The sequence below is a fragment of the Camelus dromedarius genome, chromosome 14 (genome assembly GCF_036321535.1).
Source record: "Camelus dromedarius isolate mCamDro1 chromosome 14, mCamDro1.pat, whole genome shotgun sequence".
Lineage (NCBI taxonomy): Eukaryota > Metazoa > Chordata > Mammalia > Artiodactyla > Camelidae > Camelus > Camelus dromedarius.
In genome coordinates this window covers 58,409,441-58,428,853 of record NC_087449.1, presented here as the reverse complement: position 1 = coordinate 58,428,853, position 19,413 = coordinate 58,409,441, and the positions used below count along the sequence as shown (strand labels likewise).

The 19,413-nt window shown below is 54.1% G+C and overlaps 1 protein-coding gene across 2 annotated transcripts in view; it reads right to left on the bottom strand.

Annotated features, from left to right (window-relative positions):
- ALDH4A1 (aldehyde dehydrogenase 4 family member A1) overlaps window positions 1–18,074 on the bottom strand; it is a 29,914-nt gene extending 11,840 nt beyond the window's left edge. The window contains exons 1-7 of one of the 2 annotated variants that reach the window (XM_031464199.2): window positions 17,812–18,074; window positions 8,346–8,439; window positions 7,693–7,785; window positions 3,940–3,987; window positions 3,009–3,164; window positions 1,150–1,299; window positions 997–1,071 (exon numbers count right to left, since the gene is read on the bottom strand). In XM_031464199.2, the coding sequence (XP_031320059.2) occupies window positions 997–1,071; window positions 1,150–1,299; window positions 3,009–3,164; window positions 3,940–3,987; window positions 7,693–7,785; window positions 8,346–8,439; window positions 17,812–17,873 (678 nt within the window). In that variant the 5' untranslated portion in view covers window positions 17,874–18,074. Of the gene's footprint in view, window positions 1–996; window positions 1,072–1,149; window positions 1,300–3,008; window positions 3,165–3,939; window positions 3,988–7,692; window positions 7,786–8,345; window positions 8,440–15,256; window positions 15,307–17,811 lie in introns of those variants that run through there. The other variant, XM_064493995.1, reaches the window with a different exon arrangement.
- Between the last annotated feature and the right edge of the window lie 1,339 nt (window positions 18,075–19,413).

The following is a 19,413-nucleotide window of genomic DNA, read 5'->3' as shown; positions in this document are numbered from 1 at the left end:
ACCTCCATGCAGGCCAGGATGTCCTCTCCTCACCCCCACTCCTCCCTGCGCCAGGCACCATACTCAAAAAGCCTACGCCCTGCCCTGCCTGCTCCTACACTCTGGCCAAGGTTCTGTTCCTCCAGAAGCCTGCACCGACTGGTCCTGCCAGCACCCCTCGGCCAGGTCTGCTCTGCTTGTTTCCAAGTTGCTGGGTGCTCTTGGGGCGTGGCTGGGCAAGAGCTCACAGGGCTCTTGCTGCACGTGCCCCCGCTGAGGGCATGTGGGCGCCGGGTGTGGGCACGTCCATCTGAGCACAGACGCATGAGGACGGCTCGGTGCACAAGCACCCTTTGAGATCACCCAGCCGCCCCCGACAACTGTCAGCCCTTCTCCTGCTCCACCCTGAGCCACCAGGCCCTCTGAGGGTAGGGCTGGGTCTCCTCCACCAACTGAGAGCTCATAAGAGTGATGGCCACCCTCACCCTGACAATGGGAGTGGAGTCCATCCACTTCGAGATCACCTGCCCAGAGACAGACCAAGCCCAAATCCCTATCTATTCCATCATTTATTCACTAGCCACGTGACCCTAACAAGTAAGTCACCAGGCACAGAGCAAGCACGCAAAGGTGAGCTGTAATTATCATCATTATCAGCAGCCCCCATGTACTCAGCCCGCACTGGCCAGGCCTGCCTGCTGTAACAAGCACGGTCTCATTTGCTCCTCATAAAGCTGGAATGTAAGCTTTCCTATGGTTCCCACTCTGCAGATGAGGAAACTGTCTCAGAGGAGTGCAGGCACTTGTCTGGGGTCACCCAGATAGAGTTGGGCAAAGCTGGGACCCAAACCAGCCTGTGACCTCAAAGCCTTTCCATAGCCCCCAGCAGCCTCCACCTTCTGTGCCTCTCCCCAGGACTAGGGCTGGGACCCCAGGGGCTGAGACGTGGCCCTTCTGTCTGTTGAGAGGGGTGTGATGCCTTGTTCCCGCCGACCCCACCTGCTGCCCACATCTCACCATCAGGGCCGGCGCCCCCGCCAGGTTGCCGCCGATCGCAGTGAAGTTGAAGGGGGAGATGGCCGCCACGAAGCCCTGGGGAAGGAGGAGGCGGTGAGGCCATGCCCCAGGCTGCCGGCAGCCCCCCCCACCCCACGCCAGCTCCGGGGGTACCTCCAGCCCCCGGTACACCACGTTGTTGGTGCTGGGTGGCACGCTGATGGGCTGCTCCCCCTCCAGCTCCACAGCAAACTTGGCGTTGAACCGGAAGAAGTCAATGAGTTCAGCCGCAGCATCGATCTCCGCCTGGATGACTGTCTTCCCCTGCGAGGCAGAGGAGCGAGGAGTCAGTGGTGGAGGACGTGCTTCCCGTGAGCCCTGGACCCTGTGCCCATGGTGACATCGTGTGCAGGGATGAGTACGTGTCCTCCTCACTAGGGGCGTCCGGGCCAAGAATCAGGAAGCCCGCTGCCTGTAAACATCTCCTTAGACGGTCCTTAGATGAAGAATGTAAGCCACGGGGGCAAGGACTTTGGGCAGCAAGAGTCAGGCTTTATTAAATGGGGTGGGGGGGGGGGGTCCTTGCACACAGGACCACTGGCACCTGCTCAGCCTGCTCAGGCTGCAGAGCACGGGAAGCTGAGCTAACACGCACGGGCTCCTGCTCTGTATGGCCACCGTGCTTCCTACAAGCTCCGAAGTCTTAAGCCAAATAAAGAAGCATCTTAATCTGGTCTCGGAGTGTGTGAGTCTCTTCTTGCCCAGGTGTGGCTCAGCTGGCACACTCCGAAGCCCGACACCCACCCCAGGGGCTCTGCTGAATCAGGAGACACTTAGCTGGGTGTGGAGCTGTCATACCACCCCGTGCAGCAGCAGAGGGCGCTCTCATATGGGATGGTGAACCGGAGAGCGCCGGTCGGACCCACAGCCCTAAGGCTCTGTTCTGGGGATGGCAAAATTAACCCTCTCTCCCTCTGCTCCTTCGCCAGCACTCTGTGCTGCTAGCGCCACTCACTGGCTCAACATGCATGCACTCAAAAAACATGTTTGGGGGGCGGGGGGGATATAGCTCAAGTGGTAGAGCGGACGCTTAGCATGCACAAGATCCTGGGTTCAATCCCCCTATACCTCCATTTAAAAACAAAGTTTATCGGGAGCTTCTAGGACTCCAGGAAGACAACAATGCAAGACCCAGAAAGACAGAGGATATTAGCATGTGGTTACTATGCCCAAAAAGCCTGCAAAGGGGCAACAGACACAGAGAAGGTCATTACACCCCAGTGTGATCTGAGCTGTAACTGACAACGGAACAGCATGCTGTGGGGGGACCACAGAGGCAGAACTGATGCTTTGGGAATAAGAAGGTTCTAGAAGGCTCACAGAGGACGTGATATCTAGGCTGGACCTTGACAGTTAAGAGTTCACAAGGCAGAGAAGAGAGAGCACTCCAGGCAGGGGACACGGGACAGAGGCAGGAGGAGATGGGGCCCCTGCGGTATCCAGGATTCTTGCTAGGCCCAGACTGGTGACATCGTGGGTGGGCTGGCCTCGGGGGGAAGGGGAGAGTGGCTGGCAAGCTGGACAGAGGTGGGACTGGAAGGGCTGGGCTCAGGACTTGGGCTGTGACTCTCAGCGACAGAGGGATCCTGGTGGTTCATAAGCCTGGAGTAACCCACTGGAGGTGTCAGAAAGACCCCTCTGATGGCTGTAGGGGTCTGACCGAGCCTGCAGGACTGTGCAGGGCAGCTGTCAGTCCAGGCAAAACAGGACAAAGGCCTGGCTCAGGGCGGGGACAGAGATGGACAGGAGGGGATATTTCCAGAGTAGGACACACAAGCTTAGTATTGTCCACCTCGCCTACAATGTACATTAGTCTGTCCCCTCTCCTAGGCTTTGTCCCTCTAGGACGCCTCCCAGGCTCCAGCACGCACAGCAGGTCCAGGCACGCAGAAGCTGCTCAGCTGATGCCTTCTGAATGGATGTGGTCTGGCTGCTTCCCCCCACAACCCCAACTGTGTCCACAGGCTCCTCACCTGTCCCACCATGGTCTTGGCTAGGACCTCTGCCCTGCGCGGCCCGCTCAGCATATCCGCTGCCTTCAGGAAGACCTGGGCTCGGTCTGCAACAGGCTTCATGTCCCACTCTTTCCTGGCAGCCAAGGCGGCCTCGATGGCTCTGTTGAGCAGGGCCTGATGAAGAGGGAAAGATTGGGGCTTCCTCCTGCAGCAGGAAGGGTCCCAAAGGAGTGAGGGAGGGAGGAGAGATCTGAAGGTCACTTCACCTGGGGAAGACCCCTGGCTCCCCTGGCCCTCAGCCCCCTCCCTACACAGCTGCAGACACCATGTCCTATCACCAGCTGGGCTCGGAGCCTTTTCCACTCTAGTCCAGAGAGTGTGCCACGGACTTGTTCCATTTTCTCTCGTGGTCTCGTCAGGGCCTCCTCTTATTCCTGGGGCCTGGTGCTCCTGAACCCGCTCTCCAGAGCCTCCAGCCCTTGAGGTCAGGGCCTGAACTTGCCCTTGCCAGGCCAGAACTGTAGCCAGAGACACACACCTGCTGCTGGCAACCCAGCTGCCAACTGCCTCCTTGATACCAGCTCCTTGATCCCTTGCCACAAGTGACCCCGTGCCCTCTCGCTGGCCCTCCTGGATGCCAATTCTCTGCCCAACTTTCCATCCGTGATGTCTCCAATCTCCCCAATTCAGTCTTCCAGAATCTACTTCCCCTCCCTCAATCAGGGTAGCTTCCCTCACATGGGGCATGTGCAGGGATGTGCCAGCCCCGGCCAAGGCAGTGTCATTTGACTCAAGTTAACCCCAGCACCGCTGGCACCTGTCCAGGGACTCCCTCAGTGCCAGCCACCCACCGATGCCCCACCCCCCAAGGCCAGAGGGAGAGGTGGTGACTGGCATCCACCCCCATGGCAGCAACTAACAGGGCAAGACGGGGTGACCAAGGACTCACCTTGTCTGCATAGCAGAACTTTGCCACCTTGTGTCCATGGTTAAAGGGCTGAAAAAAAAGAGAAAAGTGTAAGGTTGCTGTCCAGGAGGGAGGTGCTGAGGCAGGCAGGGATGGAGCCCAGGCTCAGAGTCCTCAGCGCACCTTGCTCTCGCCCCTCCAATCCCCGTGAAGCCTTCTCCAGTCGCCCCCACCCACGCTGACCTCTCCCCATCGAGGGTTTGAGGGTTACAGAGCACCTGCCACGTGATGGTCTCTGGAAGATTCACATTCCAGGAGCAAGGCATGTACTGAACAGTCTTTCAGGGAAAGTGTGAACCTTGTGGTCAGACAGACCCAAGTTCAAATCCCAGTTCTTCCACCTACTAGCTCTGGGTGCTTCCCAGCCCCACAAAGAAAGACGCCTGATGCTGGTTCCAAGTTCCCAGGGCAGGTAATTCTGACTGGCCCGGCTGGGGTCAGGTGCCCGCTTCTAGGCCCAGCACCCTCAGGGAGTGGCACTGCACAGTTTCAAAGGCCGCCCCAGCCCACTGCGTCAGGGCAGGCAGGGAGCTCGTCAATTAAGTCGACCCCCCAGAGCTGTCCACTGCGCCTCTCCGCCCGGGGCTGGAATCCTCAGGGCTTTGATCCGAGCTGTTCTCATGGTTTCCCATACGACGCCTTCACCAGCCTCCCTGGCCTCCCACCTGCTGTGGACTCCTCACCGTGGTCCTCTGCCTGCCTTCCCATCCCAGCTCCCTGGCCGCCCACGGGCTCCTGGCCCTCCACACATGCACATCCGCACGCACATCTTCCACCTAGCTCACACCCTTAATCCCTCTGCTATCCTGACATTAGAAAGCCTTCTGATAAAGAGCAATGGGCTCTTTGAAAGTCTCACCCTCCTTAACCCTCTTCAGTGGCTCCCGGTGCCCTTGGAAGAGGCTCTTAACCACAGCCAACAAGAATCCACCAGCCCCACTGGCTTCCACCCCGCACTGCAGCACACCGAGCCTCCTCCTGACTCTGCACCTGTACACCCCTCTGCTGGCAGTGGGTCCCCAGCCCATCCTCATCCTTGGAGTTCAACTCAGATGTCACCTCCTCAGACAGGCCTGCAGGCCATCCCGCCTTCGCATCTCCAGCACAACACCTGCACCTTCCACAGCCCCTCTCGCCATCTGGAATTCTCTGGTTTGTTCCTTTGCACACCAGTCTCACTCTCCCCTGGGTCAGCTCCGTGAGGGCAGAGCTGTCCACCATGTTCACTGTGGCGTCCCAGCACTTGACTCTGGGTCTGGGGCCAGAGAGTCTTGCTTGGATGGATGGACGGGTTTTAGTATCATGATTTCCCAGTACTCTCCTAGAAAGAGCTAAAGTCATCCTTTTGGAAGCTGACTTCCAGCTTTAAACAGGCTTCAGGCTAATAATGCCATCGCATAAAGCACCTCGTATACATACCTTGGCATTTATTTTACAACTGGGTGCGCTACACAGAGATAGAAACTCCACACATACCCAAAATGCCAAAACATATATACGTGTGTACACACACACACGCACATTTTGCTCTTGTTCATAGCTAAGGTGGGTATTTGCTTTAAGCCTTTCTGGGCTAAAACTGTCCAGGCCATAACAAGGGATAAAAAGGGGTGGGAGGGGCCTCTGCCTGGGGTTGGAGCAGGCCCAGGGGTTCACCCTCAGGCCACCTTGTGGGAAAGCACTGCGGACTTCCATTCAGCCCTGGGTCCCGCTCAAGATCCCCAGCTGTCACCAAAGGATGTCACTCTCACCCTGGAACAGACTGACAGTTGGGGCACAGGAGTGGGTGACATTTCTGAACTGTTAAGCCAGACTGGATGTCTCCTAGGGACTTGTTAGGAAAGGCAGGCTGTCTGATAGCTGTCCCGCATCCAGTAAAATCCCTGCCAAGAGAAAGACGCAGGAAAGATGCTTAAGGGATATGCAGGCCAGTGACTGCTCCAGCCAGGCTCTCACAGGCCTGCTGGGGCCAGAGAGGCACCAGGGATGAGTGGAGAGGGCTGGGCATGGTGTACAGGGAGCGGTGGGGACTGGGGCCACTGGAGGGTCGGCCGGTGAGGGGGCCTGCAGGAAGGCCACTCACGTGACCTCATCTTCCCTCTCTTTTGAGAAGCCAGGCATTCGAACTCATATGTGAAATCTCCCCATCTTTAGGTTTTGGAAGCAAAGCTGCCAGCTGTCAGTTTGCAGCCTGAGCTCCTGGTGAGAAACCCACCCCAGCAGTGGCCGTGGGGCCTGCAGCGTGACCTCTGGGCATCCTCAGGCACCGGCTTTGATGACGTCCTCAGCCCGCACGACGGTGCACGAGAACCAGGCCCACGAATCATCTGTGCATGAGACGTGAGACTCATGAGGACCCTGCCTGTCACATCCTTGTGCCCTTCTGACACCTTCGGGAGAAATGTCTCTCTGGGCCCAGTATGGAGACGGCTCTGCTTCTCCTACTGTGCAGGTGGGATCTGTTTCAGGAACACTCTGACTAGGTAAGGGGCGTGTTCCCCTCTCCCCTGCGGACCAGGAGGCCTAAAGACAAGGCTGTGGCCATCTCCAGTAGGCCCCGGGCTGCACGGTTCTCGATCACGTGACAGCAAGATGATCCCGCCGCCTTAAGCTAGTTAACACACTGCTTCCAAATCCTCTTTAGAAATAGTCAGGGTGGGAACGAAGTCATTGGAATCAACACCAACGGGACGTGGTCCTGGGGAACCTGGCTCCCTCGTGCCTGTTCCACGTCTAACTGTGCCGCCCCAGGCGGGTCATCTGATGTCTCTGAGCTTCTCTGTAAAATGGGCGGCTCGCTTCCTGCCCTGCCAGCCTCCAAGGGAAATGGTAGGGACTGAAGGAGGAACCTGTGCCGATGGGACAGGGCCTCACAGGTGTGTCTGTGGGTGGAGCCTGGACTCCAACAAGAGGGCTTCTAGGCGGAGGTGACACCTGGGTGCTTACCTCTCACAAGCTCATTGTCAGCTAGACCCCTGGTTCCCAAATACAGGCGAGGGCTTTGGTGACTGTCCTTTCTTTGGAAGGATTATCTTTTATTTTTTTTAATTAAAATATAGTTGAGGGAGGTGGGTATAGCTCAATGGTAGAGTGCACACTTAGTATGCATGAGGTCCTGGGTTCAATCCCCAGTAACTCCACTGAAAAAAAAAGTAAATAATAAAAAAAAAAAAGAAGAAAAAAGTAAATAAATAAATAAACCTAATTACCTACCCCTCCCGGCAAAAAAGAAAATAAATAAATAAAAGTAAAAAATAAAGTATAATTGATTTACAATATTGTGTTTGTTTCAGGTGTGCAGCAAAGTTATTCAGTTACATTATTTTTTTTCAGGTTTTTTTCACTACAGCTTATTGAATATCGTTCCCCGCGTCATACAGTTAATCCTGTCGCCTAATTCACATATAATAGTGTGTATCTGTTAAAGGAAGGATTCTCTTTGATTCTGACATTCTACCCTTGCTTCCTACTCCCTAGGTGGTCAGTGGATCAACTTTTCTAAAGCGATGGCAAAGGCGGAGACAGCTGCTGTTTTTAACTTCCTCTTGGCAGGCGTGATGTTAGCACCTTTCATGAGTCCTCCAAATGCCTTTGGATGCTTTATGCCAGTGCACAAAATTCAAAATCTGAGAGTGGACTCTAAGCCCCTTTGGAGGCAGAGGCCCCACATGACATGCTTATGTGCAGCCCAAGATTCAGGGGCGAGGCCGAGCCCTGCCCGCCCACTGGACTTACCGACACCTGGTACCGCACGTCTGAGGTCCACACCTCCTCGTCCCCCACCACGCACGGGATGGCTTCCGTCCGGCCCTTCAGGTCCTTCAAGGCCTGGGGAGGGGACAAGAGGTCAGAGGGGTACTTCCTTCCCCTCCGCTCCCAGCCTAAAACCCTGATGCAGAGTCTGTAAACACAGGTGCCCAGGCAGGAACAGAGATGAGGAGGGTGCCAGGCCGGACCTGTGGTCAGAGACAGTGTGCTCCCAGCAGGGGAGCGGGAGGAGAGCAGAACTTAGCACCCCCTCAATTGCCACTTCCTGTCCAGTGTGGCCAGGTCTTTCCATTACAGAAAAGATTCCAAAACTGCATCTGAAATTTATGTGAAATCTCACAATTCTACATTAATTAATGGGAGAATGTTTTTAAGCATCTGTGGACTGATGACTCCTGACCTGGGGCCCCAACGAGACCCAGACTGCCACCCTACTGCTTCCAGATCCTCCCACCTTCCAGAAGCACAGCTCTCCCCAGCTAGGCTTCCTTCCAGGGTTGAGTGCAGAGGCAGGAGGGGGTGGGTGGCTGTCAGCACAAGGAGGTATCTTGGGGGCTTTTCTTGTGAAGGCTATCCACTCCAGGACCTACACCACTGGGTGCCTCCCACCCTCTCGTTACCTTCTGCAGAGCATCTCGCTCGGGGCTGCCCTGCGTGAACGCCAAGATGGGCTCGTTGGCCACCTTCAGGGAGGAGGTGTGCTTCCAACACAGCCTAGGAAGCAAGGGCAAAGAACAGAGGTGACAGGTCAGCAGTGGCCACCACCAGCCCCAGACCCTCTGTTTCCGACAAGGGGATCCTGGGTTGGCCCAGAATCTCGAAATCCAGAGCAACTATAGAACTAGGGGACAAGAACTGGCCTTGGGGTCCAAAACTCAAGTTCAAGTCCAGGTCCTGCCACTACATGTCCTTGGGCATGTGACCCGCCTCCTCCCAGCCCCTTTCTACATTAAGTGAGAATAATCAGAGACTCACATGGGGCTTGAGGTTTAAATTCACAGATGCAAAACCACTGCTTTGTGTTTCGCACATAAAGAGGGTTTATTCTCCCTGTATTTCCCGATAATGCAGACTTTCTCCCAAACAGACCCAAGTTACTTCTTTCTCTAAGCTGAAAAGGCAGTGTATTTCAGAACTGGGTCTCACTGGAATGTGAGCTAGCTGAGATTTTCTTGGTACAAAGAGCTGAGCTCCGGGTGGGCAAGTACATCCAAGAGGTGGCCGTGAACTTGGAGGAGTGCCCTGAGCTCGCTCGGTCTCCAGCCACAAGGAGAGCTGCTGTAGGGGTTCAGGGTCTGATTCCCGGGTACTGAGCTCCAAGGACTCCTTGTTCTGGAGACCCTATCCAGTCTTGGCCCGTGTGACTTCACTAATCAGTGACCACCAGTGGCAACCACCCCTAATGTGTCTGGGGGTTCCCAGGCGGGTGGGAGGGCAGGTGGGTAAGAGTCCATCAGTCCAGAGTTGGAGCCCCAGCTGTGGGAACTCTTGTCCAGGCCTCAGTTTCCTCATCTGTAAGCAAGGACAATAAATGCTGAGCAAGGCCACCTAGTGCACAGAAGGCACATTAGACTTGTCAATGCCATCGTGGCATCCAAAGAGCCTCACAAGGAGCCCCTTGCAGAAATCAGGTAATTTACATCCTAAAAGGAAAAAGAGTAGTTCAAGATCAAGATCAGGGGAAACCTGGATCTGAGTCCAGAAAAGCCCAGATCTATTTCCCTCTGGGGTCAGTGCCCCATGGGCAGAGACCCTGCGGGTGAATGAGTTGGGTTACCGGTCACTGTGGGACAGAGGGCACACACTTGGAGGACCACAGGGCCTCGCGGGATGAGGGGGTTAGAAAGAACCTGTTGGAGGACTTGGGTTCTGGTTGGGTGATTTGGGGAGGGTCTAAGGAAGCTGGGGTTTGCTCTGGCTCGGAGGCTGTCAGGAAGCAGGGCAACGATCTGATTGGGTGAAAAACTAGCAGCTCCTCATTCGGCAAGAGGGCAGGTGACTGGTACTTCGGGGGTGGCACGGTGACCTCTGGGCTTAGACTCAAGTAGGAAGCGGGCTTGTTCCACCTCATTTCATTATGGTCTCAGGGTGACCTTGTTTGAGGCTGGGGTCCTCCAACAGAACCAAACGGCCTGGCGACGAGTGTCGGGCACTTTTTCTTCCCTCTTTCTCCCTGAGAAGGGGTCTGGGAACACCCAGCCTGGGAGGCCTGGAGGAAGGACAAAACCGGGGGCCGGGAGGGCAGTTCCTTCACTGATTTTATAAGGTTACTGGGCACCTGCTATCTCTGGAGAAACCGCAGTGACCAAGACAGCAAGACCTCTGGTTGTGAGACGGGGGGGGGGGGAGGGGCCACAGACATTAAAGTAATGATGCAGCAATTAGCACCAAGATGGTAGAAGCCTCATTCTAGTTATACGCTCATTGTTAGCTATTAGCATGGTGAATGACACTCCCACAGGCGCCATGACAGCTTCGAGGTTGGCCATAAAAAGTCAAAAAGTGGGTGGTGGCCCAGTTCCCAGGACTCCCAGCCCCTTCCCCAAAGTAGTTGGAATAATCCTCCCACTTGTTAGCATATGAAGTTACCGAGCCCATAAAAACTAACAGCCCCCACATCTCGGGGCCAATCTCATTTTTCCTAGCTGACCCCACACTCTGAGGCCACCAGTCTCCCTTCTGAGTGAGACGGACCGCACCCTGTCCATGGAGCGTGGGTCTACTTTCACTTTCAACTAAGCACCCGGCCCCGTACCTCGAGGCCTTCTCTTGCCTTCTGAGACGGCCTGCGTGCATCTCTCTGAATAAATCTACTTTTACTCAACTGTGGCTCACTCTTGAATTCATTCCTGCGGAGAGCCAAAACCCTCACATGGCGGGGAGCATCCCAGGGCCTCAGCTGAGACCTGGGACACGGCCATCCTCTAGTCCCCCATTTTTTCCTGGATCAGTTACACACAGCTGCCCTCCAGGGGACATGGGCAAGAAAGGAGCACAATGGTGACAGAAGGGACATGAAAATGAGGAAGGGAGAAGGGCGGGGCTACTTCAGCCAGGGTGATCAGGGAGGGCCTCTCAGAGGAAGTGACCTCAGAGACCTGGAGGTCTGAGAAGAGCTGGGAAGAGCAGTCCAGGCAGAGAGAAGAGCGGGTGTGATGGCCCAGGGCAAGGAGGGCAGTCAGGAACGGGGAAAGGGGCCTGTGCAGTTGTGGGGAGGGGGGAGGCTGCTCACCCAGGATTCCTGAGGGCAAAGTGAGCCCCAGGGCCTTCCCCCTCCTCTCCCACTTCCGCCCCAGCCGCACCCACCACATTCCTCAGGCCCCACCCTCCCCCAACCAAAGGGAGAAATGTGAGGCTAATGCAGCCTCTGGCTGAGCTATGTGACCTTGAGCAAGACCAGGGGCTCACACGGGGACACCCATCTCTCAGGGCTGCTCTGGAGATAGGAAGGGATAATAATGCACAACTACAGATTTTAATAAATTAGCATCCACACCGCCCCCTCCCACCCACTGCAGTGGGGAAGAATGGAGAGGCCTGAAGATTCCAACGGCTACATGTCTCAACAGCCTTGCAGGAAAGAGGAAGGCAGCGTCTACTTCCCCAACCCAACCCCTGTCATCTGGAAGGTTCCAGATGCCTTTCTCTAGGACTCAGCAGCAGCACGCCACCACAAGTCAATCAGGTATCCACATGTCCTCCCAGCGCTGGGCTGGGAGCCAGGAGCGGCTGAGCCCTCTCTGGTCGCCAGGTGGGGGCCGGCTGAGCCCTCTCTGGTCGCCAGGGGGTCCTGGTGGGTGTGAAAAGCACAGGCCGTGGAAGCAGACACATCCCGGATGAAACCCACACCCGCGGCAAGACATCAGCACATCATTACAGACTCTGCAAGCCTCACCTGAGGAATGGGTGACACCGTGATCCTTGCAGAGTAACCGTGAGGATGACAAGCCTGCCTTTTCCTTACCCCTCTTGCTCTTAGGTTTAAATCAGAAACTGTAAAGGTCTTCCAGAACGTTTATTTTAGCAGGCCGGGCTTTCAAAGACACCCCCAAGGATCAGGGGCTCAAAAAATACTCCTGGAATAAACTCAGCAGCACGTCCCACCCAGCACAGAAGCTCAAAATGTAGAAGCTACCAGCCTTCCCCTCCCTGTTCCCCTCCAGGCAATGTCATAAACAGAAATCCTGCAGGTCTCGCTCTACCTTCCCGGGCAGAGGCCCCCCAAGGCTATCTCTGTGCCTGGAAAGTCTCTAGGCCCTGGCCCCACTGTCCGTTTGTCTGAATGTGGCTTGGGAACAGAGACCGGTTCAAAGATTAGCCTGAGTCAGTCAAAAATAATCCAAGAATGCCTGACAAACTTTTTTCTTTTTCTGTGGCTCATGGACCATTTGGGGTAACTTGAATACCCTTCCACTGGCCCAGGGGAAGGCAGATTGAATCACTTACAGGACTCAGGGCCTCTATGAGGGTCTGCAAGGTCCTTCTAGGCAGGACTACATTCCTCATTCATTCACTCATTCATTCATGCAATCAGCACCCATCTATCCCACACAGCAATGATACGGAGAGCTCAGATGCGGTCAAACGGCTCTCCCCAGTGTGCATCGCACCTACCAGGTGCCTGGCTCTGGAATGTAAAGGTGAATCCAACCGGCATTCTTAGGGCAGCTCTCAGTCCTCCCACTTCAGGAAGGAGGCATAACGCAGAGTCTGAATTTGACTCAGTTTCCCCTAACAACCTGGGGTGCCCCTTCTGCTCACCTGAGGACTTATGGCCCAGGCCTAAGACCCCAGCTGCCCCTCCCCACCCTCTGCAGGTCCTAGGATCTGAGCCAAAAAGGCCACAACACCAGAACAGCTCCTGCAACAGGTGATGTGAGGGCTGGATGGAGCTGTGGGCCTCCAACGCAAGCTCCGGAATTTACAGAGGGGGAGACTGAAGGGGAGCAGGGCAAGGGGATGCGGCGGGGTTGCTGAGTTCCCAGGTCCAAGGCACCATCAGCTTTTGCCTGGATGACTATAACAGCCACTCCTGCTCCACTGTCTCCAAGCTCCTCTCCAAACTGCAGCCAAAGTTACCGTTTTAATATGAAAACATGATCATGACCCAGAGATACAGAGAGTAAGTGCTCAGCTCAAAACTACTCAGTGGCTTCTCATGTCTTCTACAGTAAAGAATTAGAATCCTTACCGTGGCCTCCAGACTCATTTCCCATCACCCCCCATCCCCTCTGACCTCGTCTGCTGCAATCTGGCCACCCTGGTCTTGTCTGCCATCCTCTCTGCAGGAGATACTAGCCCCGCACCGCCTGGATGGGGTCCCTATCGGAGCTTCTCATAGGTGACAACCCTCATTACAGAGCTCTGACTGTGCTCCCACCAGGCCCTAGGCTCTACTGGGCCAGCCTGTGTCCATTCCGCTCACCACCAGACACACCGCCCAGCCCGCAGTAAGCATCTGGGAAATACCTTTAAAACAATTAATGCGCAAGTGGACAGCAGGCCCCCAGGACTGGACTCCCAGGCCTGCGTCCTTTCGCTAGAACCAGGTCCCCAGGGGCTGGGGTCAGGGGCAGCCAAGGCCAAGGAGAGGAGGAGAAAGGAAATTGTCCTTACTTCATTCTGCTTCCAGGCTTTGGGGCTGTTATCTGGGACCTGATAAGACCAATCCTCCTTATCTCTGAGATAAGGGGTCAGCAGCGGAGGTGAGAAGAAAGCACAGAGCCCAGGGCGGGGCCAGAAGGGAGGGACGTCCAGCTGCAACAGGGAGCTTCTGTGAAGCATTTCCCGCAGGCCTGGCAGTGCTGAGTGATGACCTCACTGACTTCACCTACAAGCGCATTACCCTAAAGACTGTTATTACCTCCGTCTTACCTGTGTGGAAACTGAGGTTAACGGCTCATGGTCACAGCTCGGGAAGTGACAGAGCAGGATTTGAACCCAGGGTTCCTCACCTGGGAGACAAGCTCTTGCCGAAGAAGGTGGAGGGAGACCCACAGTCAGCTGATGGGCTGGATTCATCCTCCTTGCCACCTGGCCAGCACCTCCCCACTTCTCACCCCAGCAAAGAGGCTGCCCCGAGATGGGCAGTGACTTGTCCAAGGTCACACGGCTGCAGCCCAGGGCCTTCACTTCATGACGTGGCCCACTGGTGGGTGGGGTGGGAGGAACCAAAATCACGCTTGAAGCAACACTTACTAAGTTTTCTAGGTGCCGGCCCCTCTTCAAAGTGGTTTTCATGGACAAACTTGTTTATTCTACAAGACAATTGTATAAAATGGCTACTTTTATCTTCCTTTTCTACATGGGAACAAGAGGCAGCACAGAGAGGTCAAGTAACCTCCCCAGGGCCACACAGCTGTTAAGAGGTGGAGCCATGATGCACCCAAGGTGTCCTGCGGGCCATTCCAACAGCAACTGTTCAGCCCTACTCTGCACTGAGCCACATGCCGGGAACCAGAGACAGGTACCCCAGGTGTGTGTGTCTGCACCGACTGCCACCTGAGTGGAGATTTTTATAACTTTAGAAGCAAGTATTATGGTCACCGTGGGGTCTACTTATTCCTTTACTAAGTTATTCACAGAGCACACACTGGGTCCCTGGCCCCCTACAAGCCATTTGTCACATCTCTAATCCTTGTGCTGAGTGGCTATTAATGGGATTATCCCCATTTTACAGATAGGACACCAGAAGGGCCAAAGGAGAGCTGCCCTGGCAGGGCCACAAAGCGCTGGGTGAGCGTGGGTTCCCCGGGGAGGATGTTCCAGGCCAGAAACACCCCCCTGGCCACTGCCTGGAGGGGTGAAAGGGCAGAGTATGTTCAGGGAACGGTGGGAGGTACCAGGCCCCTATGCCCATCCAAGAGGCGGGCAGGCTGGGACAAGCGTTGGGTGGTTTTGTAATTCGGAAAATTAGACAAGTACGTGGGCTGAGTGGAATCCAAAGTTTTCAGGACTCCTGCAGGGGAGCTCCAGCCCACAAGCTTCCTGACACTGGAGTGGGGTGTGGGTCGGAGCCACCTCTGGACCCCGGTACCCAGCAGCGTCTGATACAAGAGCATGCAAGGGACAAAAATTAACATTTACTGTAAGCTTACTATGTGCCTGGGTTAGTTTTTTCACTTATTAAATTTATAGATAAATATAACTATGTATCTTGGCTCTTTCCAAAGAGAATTTGCAGAGGACACACATGACAAAGTTAATGAAATAGAGACAAGGGCAGGTCAGGGTCAAAGGAGGCAGAAGGCAGTCTGGTGTTTCCTAGCTTAAGGCCTTGGACTTTTCCTTAACTTCCACGGGCCTCAGTTGTTTAATCTGTGAAGTGGGGACAGTAACACCTACACTGTAGGTTGCTGAGGAGGTAGGTAAAATAACCTACATAAAAGGTAAACGGTAGCCACTGCCCTTAGTGATGGTCCCTGGGCCATCTGTAAAGGACAGGTGTTTGTGGATGGTCTGCAAGACTGGTTGTGATAAATATCTGTTGACAAGGAAGGAATCAGTCACCAAATGTTTGCTGAGGGCTTACCAGATGCCAGTCACAGTTCCAGGCCCCGGGGACATACAGTAAGGTCGATAAGTCTGAACTGAAAAGCAAGCCACAAAAAAGTATTCACAGATGAGCCCATTTTGTTGTTTTTCTAACACATACAGATCCTTGGAACATGAAAAGGCTAGTAATCAAAATGATGGCAGTGGTTACCTCTGTGTGGTAAGGTGCCAGGTGAGTTTAATAACCCTTTTTTGCTTTATCTGGACTTTTCACAATGGACACATACTTATTAAATAAAAAGAAAAGGCATAATCAAGAGTATGTTTAAAAATTGGCTGAGATTCCTGGCACTCCAGGCAAAAAGGGAAACACTCAGAATATCTCCCATATCAGTTCCTCAAGAGATGGTTTTTCTCCGCACTAGAGTTTTATGTATAGGACACTGAGGGAGATCACTAAAAAATGTTTTAAAATTGTTTCCCCATAAATGCAGACCTGGCATGCCACAGGTGTGTTCTAAACAACTGACCAAACACCACAACTGTTCTAGAACCATGGCTCTCAACTGTGAGCGATTTTGCCCCCCTACCCCCTTGCCAGGTGACATTCACCAATGTATGGAGACATTTTTTTGTTGTCACAACTAGGGGATACTATGGCATCCAGTGGGTAGAGGCCAGGGACGCTGCTAAACATTCTACAATGTACAGGCAGCCCCCACAACAAAAGATTACCAGGCTCTGATGTTAATGTTGCCGAGGTGGGGAAGCCCTGTCTAGGGCATCCGGCCAGCAGGCCAGCTGCTATATCCGAAGAGGTAACCTGAGCCTCCAGACCTGGTTACAAAATGCCTTCTCTCTGATTGCAAAATGCTTTTTCTCCATTTGGGAGGCTTTGTAATTAAGAGCATGAGTCTGGAGTCAGACTGACTGCAATTTCGGTCTTAACATTTGTCTTAATGGGCAGATAAGTTTCCCATCCGTAAAATGTTAATAATACAGTGCTTATCAGCACAGTGCCAGGCCTATGATACTTGATTGCTTGATAACTATTGCTGTTGTGAGCTTTTTAAATATTTTTTCAGAATATGGATTTCTTCCTACCAGATCTTAGAGGTTTTATATGTCTAAGGCTTTCTTCCCCATTAAACTGAAAATTCCTGGAAGGCTCTATCCACAGGTAAATCCCTGGGTACCCTGCCCTGCAGCGTTTAGCACAGCATCTGCATGCGGTAGGTACTCAGTAAACACGTGAATTTTTGTAGCTTCCATCTAGGGTCTGAGAGGGGCGGCTTCAGAGTGAGGGGAGAGGCCTGCAAATGGGACCATGTGGAGGGTGTGGAGAGCATGGTCCCCAATCTCGGTTTGGAAGAAGAGCCCCTCTCTTTCATATCCATTGCTCCCCTGCCCCCCTCCCCACCCCCGAAAATATACAGCAGTGCTGAAACTCATCCGTGCCCAGGCACCCTGTACCAGCCCTTGGGACACTGATTAACTCAGAAAGGGCAGAGCTCAGCAGGGGAGACATAACTGGTCACAGTCCTAGGGGTCAGGCAAACAAAACTCAAATTGGGGGCAGAAGCTGTCCAGCTCTGAAAGAGGCGGACAGGGACACGGATCCATAGGGGTGCAGCCTCACCAGACTGTCAGCCCCTGTGGGGCAGGATCTGTGTCCTACCTCCATCCTCCACTAAGCCCAGAGCAGAAAGGGGCTCTGAGAACATTCGCCACTGAGTGGGCAAGGGTCCAGGAACACAACTCCACAGCGCGAGAGTGTGCAAATCTGGGTTTGCAGGGCAGCTCCACTCCAAAACTACACCTCATCTGTAATTTGTAGCAATATCTACCCACAGAAGTTTACATACCAGTGATAATAACGATCATGATTAATAGCAACTGGGCACTGCCTACGTGCCAGGCACTGTTCAATGCCCTTTACAAGTATTAACTCATTTATTAATCATCACAATAAGGCACATACCAAGTGCCTAGCACAGGTTTCGCACATTATACGCACTCCATAAATATCATTATTCCATCTGTCAGAAGAAAGGAGTCCTTTTCCCAGCCCAACACTTAACTTGAAAAAAGGGGAAGAAGGAGAGAAAGAGAAATACCTGTAGAGAGGGAAGACCCAGGGACCCCCAGCAATGGGTCCTGAATGTGAAACAGAGGGTGGGGAGGTGAGTAGCGGGGTGTGCTAAAATAGAGGTGCCCTTGGAGGAAGCCACCGCTCCCGCGGCAGGCAAATTTCGAAGATCCAGTATCAAGAGAAAGAAGAGTGATTAGGCGGCTACTTTCTAAGCGTGGGAGCCAAGAGAGCACAGAGGCACCCCACCCTGCCGCAGGATCCGAGAAGGGGATCCTCCTTGCTAAAGGAAAACGACATCTTTGGGAGGCGAGGGGAGCACAGCGGGAGGAAGGCCTGGGTGGGGGGTCCGGCGGCATCAGAGGAAGTGACCCCCAGCGGAGGCGAGCCCCTGGGAAACCCGGTGGGGATCTGACAGGCAGGGAGCGCGGCACCCTGCGACTCCCGGGACCCCGGGCCAGCAGGCTCCGCTCGAGGCCTCCCCAGGCCCGGTGCTCACTCACCCGGCCGCCCTCCAGGGGCGAACCAGCAGGGCACGACGGAGCGCCAGCTGGGGGAGCAGCATCTTGAGCTCACGACGCGGCTGTTTGCTGGACCGTTCGTCCCCGGAGCTTCGGGACTGCACCACCCTGCCCGGAGCGCACCACGTCGGCTGGAGGGGGTACCGATCACCCCGGCCGTCCTCCAAGTCGGGCTCAACCGAAAAGCCTCTATATTTATTTTCTGTTAATAAAATAATTCTTTTTTAAGGCCTTGATAAAGGACAGGGCAAAATAACCCAAAAGAGAAGCCTTGAAATGTACACATTTCCCTCTCTTCTCTTTATGGTATGACCCAGCCGCCCTCCGGAGGCGAGAGGGAGTGAGCTCCTTCGACCAATCAGAGTGATACGTGAAAGCTCCTGGACCAATCAGAAGGGCGGTCATGTTGCAACCTTCTGAGGCCGGGACGGAGGGGCCGAAACAGCCAATGAGAGAGCGGGAATGGGACACGTGTGAGGCGGAGCGGAAGGACCGCGGGTCTGCGAGTCAGGTGCGGCAGGAGTCCTGGTCGAAACACTCTCGCTGTCCTAGGCCGGCGGCTGCCAGGTTCTTCGACCCCGCAGGGCCACATCGCGACCAGCCCCCTGCAGTGAGCCTGCTGTCCCTGGCTCTAGCCTCCTGGTCGGGACCGAGCCACCCTCCACTTTCCGGTCTGGCGCGGGGCCACCCAGCTTCCTGCGGCCTAGCACTTAGACAAATCAGCCTGCGTCCTCGCAGATAAGATGTTCAGGCTTTCCTTTGAAGCCTCTGGCCGCGAAACCAGTTACTCCCGTGCTTTATACTTGCCCCCTGAACCAAAATTTCAGTTTTCTCTTGGAGAAGTTGTTTGGATGATGAACACGTGAATGTTATTTAAAACTCTGATTCTGAAGTCTTCCTGAGGATGGAATCTTAGGAAGCCATTCTATTCCTAAAGTACTATTAGAACTTTTCTAACGCTCTCTCCTAATTTATCTGTTTATATTTCCTCCAGCAACGTGTACCGAGAACCTGCTTTAGGAGTCAGAGTTCCAAGGCTGATCGTGGTTCTCCCTATGATACTGGCAAAACACATAACTTTCCTGGGCCTCAGTTTCCATGCCTATAAAATGGGAGTAACAATACCTGTCTTAGAATGCCCTCAGTATTTCAGGCTACTCTTTCTCTAGAAGGTCACACTCTTTAAGGCACTTTGTTAAACAAAGAGTGGGGAGTGGGAAAGGAAACTACAGTTGTCCCTCGGTATCCGTGGAGTCCCTGCAGATACCAAAATCCAGGGATGCTCAAATCACTTACATAAAATCGCACAGTACAGTCAGCCCTCCATATTTGAGTATGGGAAACATGCAGATTTGGAGAGCCAACTGTATAAAGTGCAAATCTTAGAGGTGGTAAAAAGTAAATTGGAATTGGTAGTGGCTGCTTTGCTTCATCCTTGAAGAAAAACCCTACTCGTGAGGCTCAGTTCACACGGGGCAATGTCCCCCTGAATTCAGCCATTAACAAGAAGAAACCAGAACATTGGACAGCATCAAATCCACAGCCCAGGAGGTGGCCTTTCTAGGGCACTGTGAGGAGGTTTAA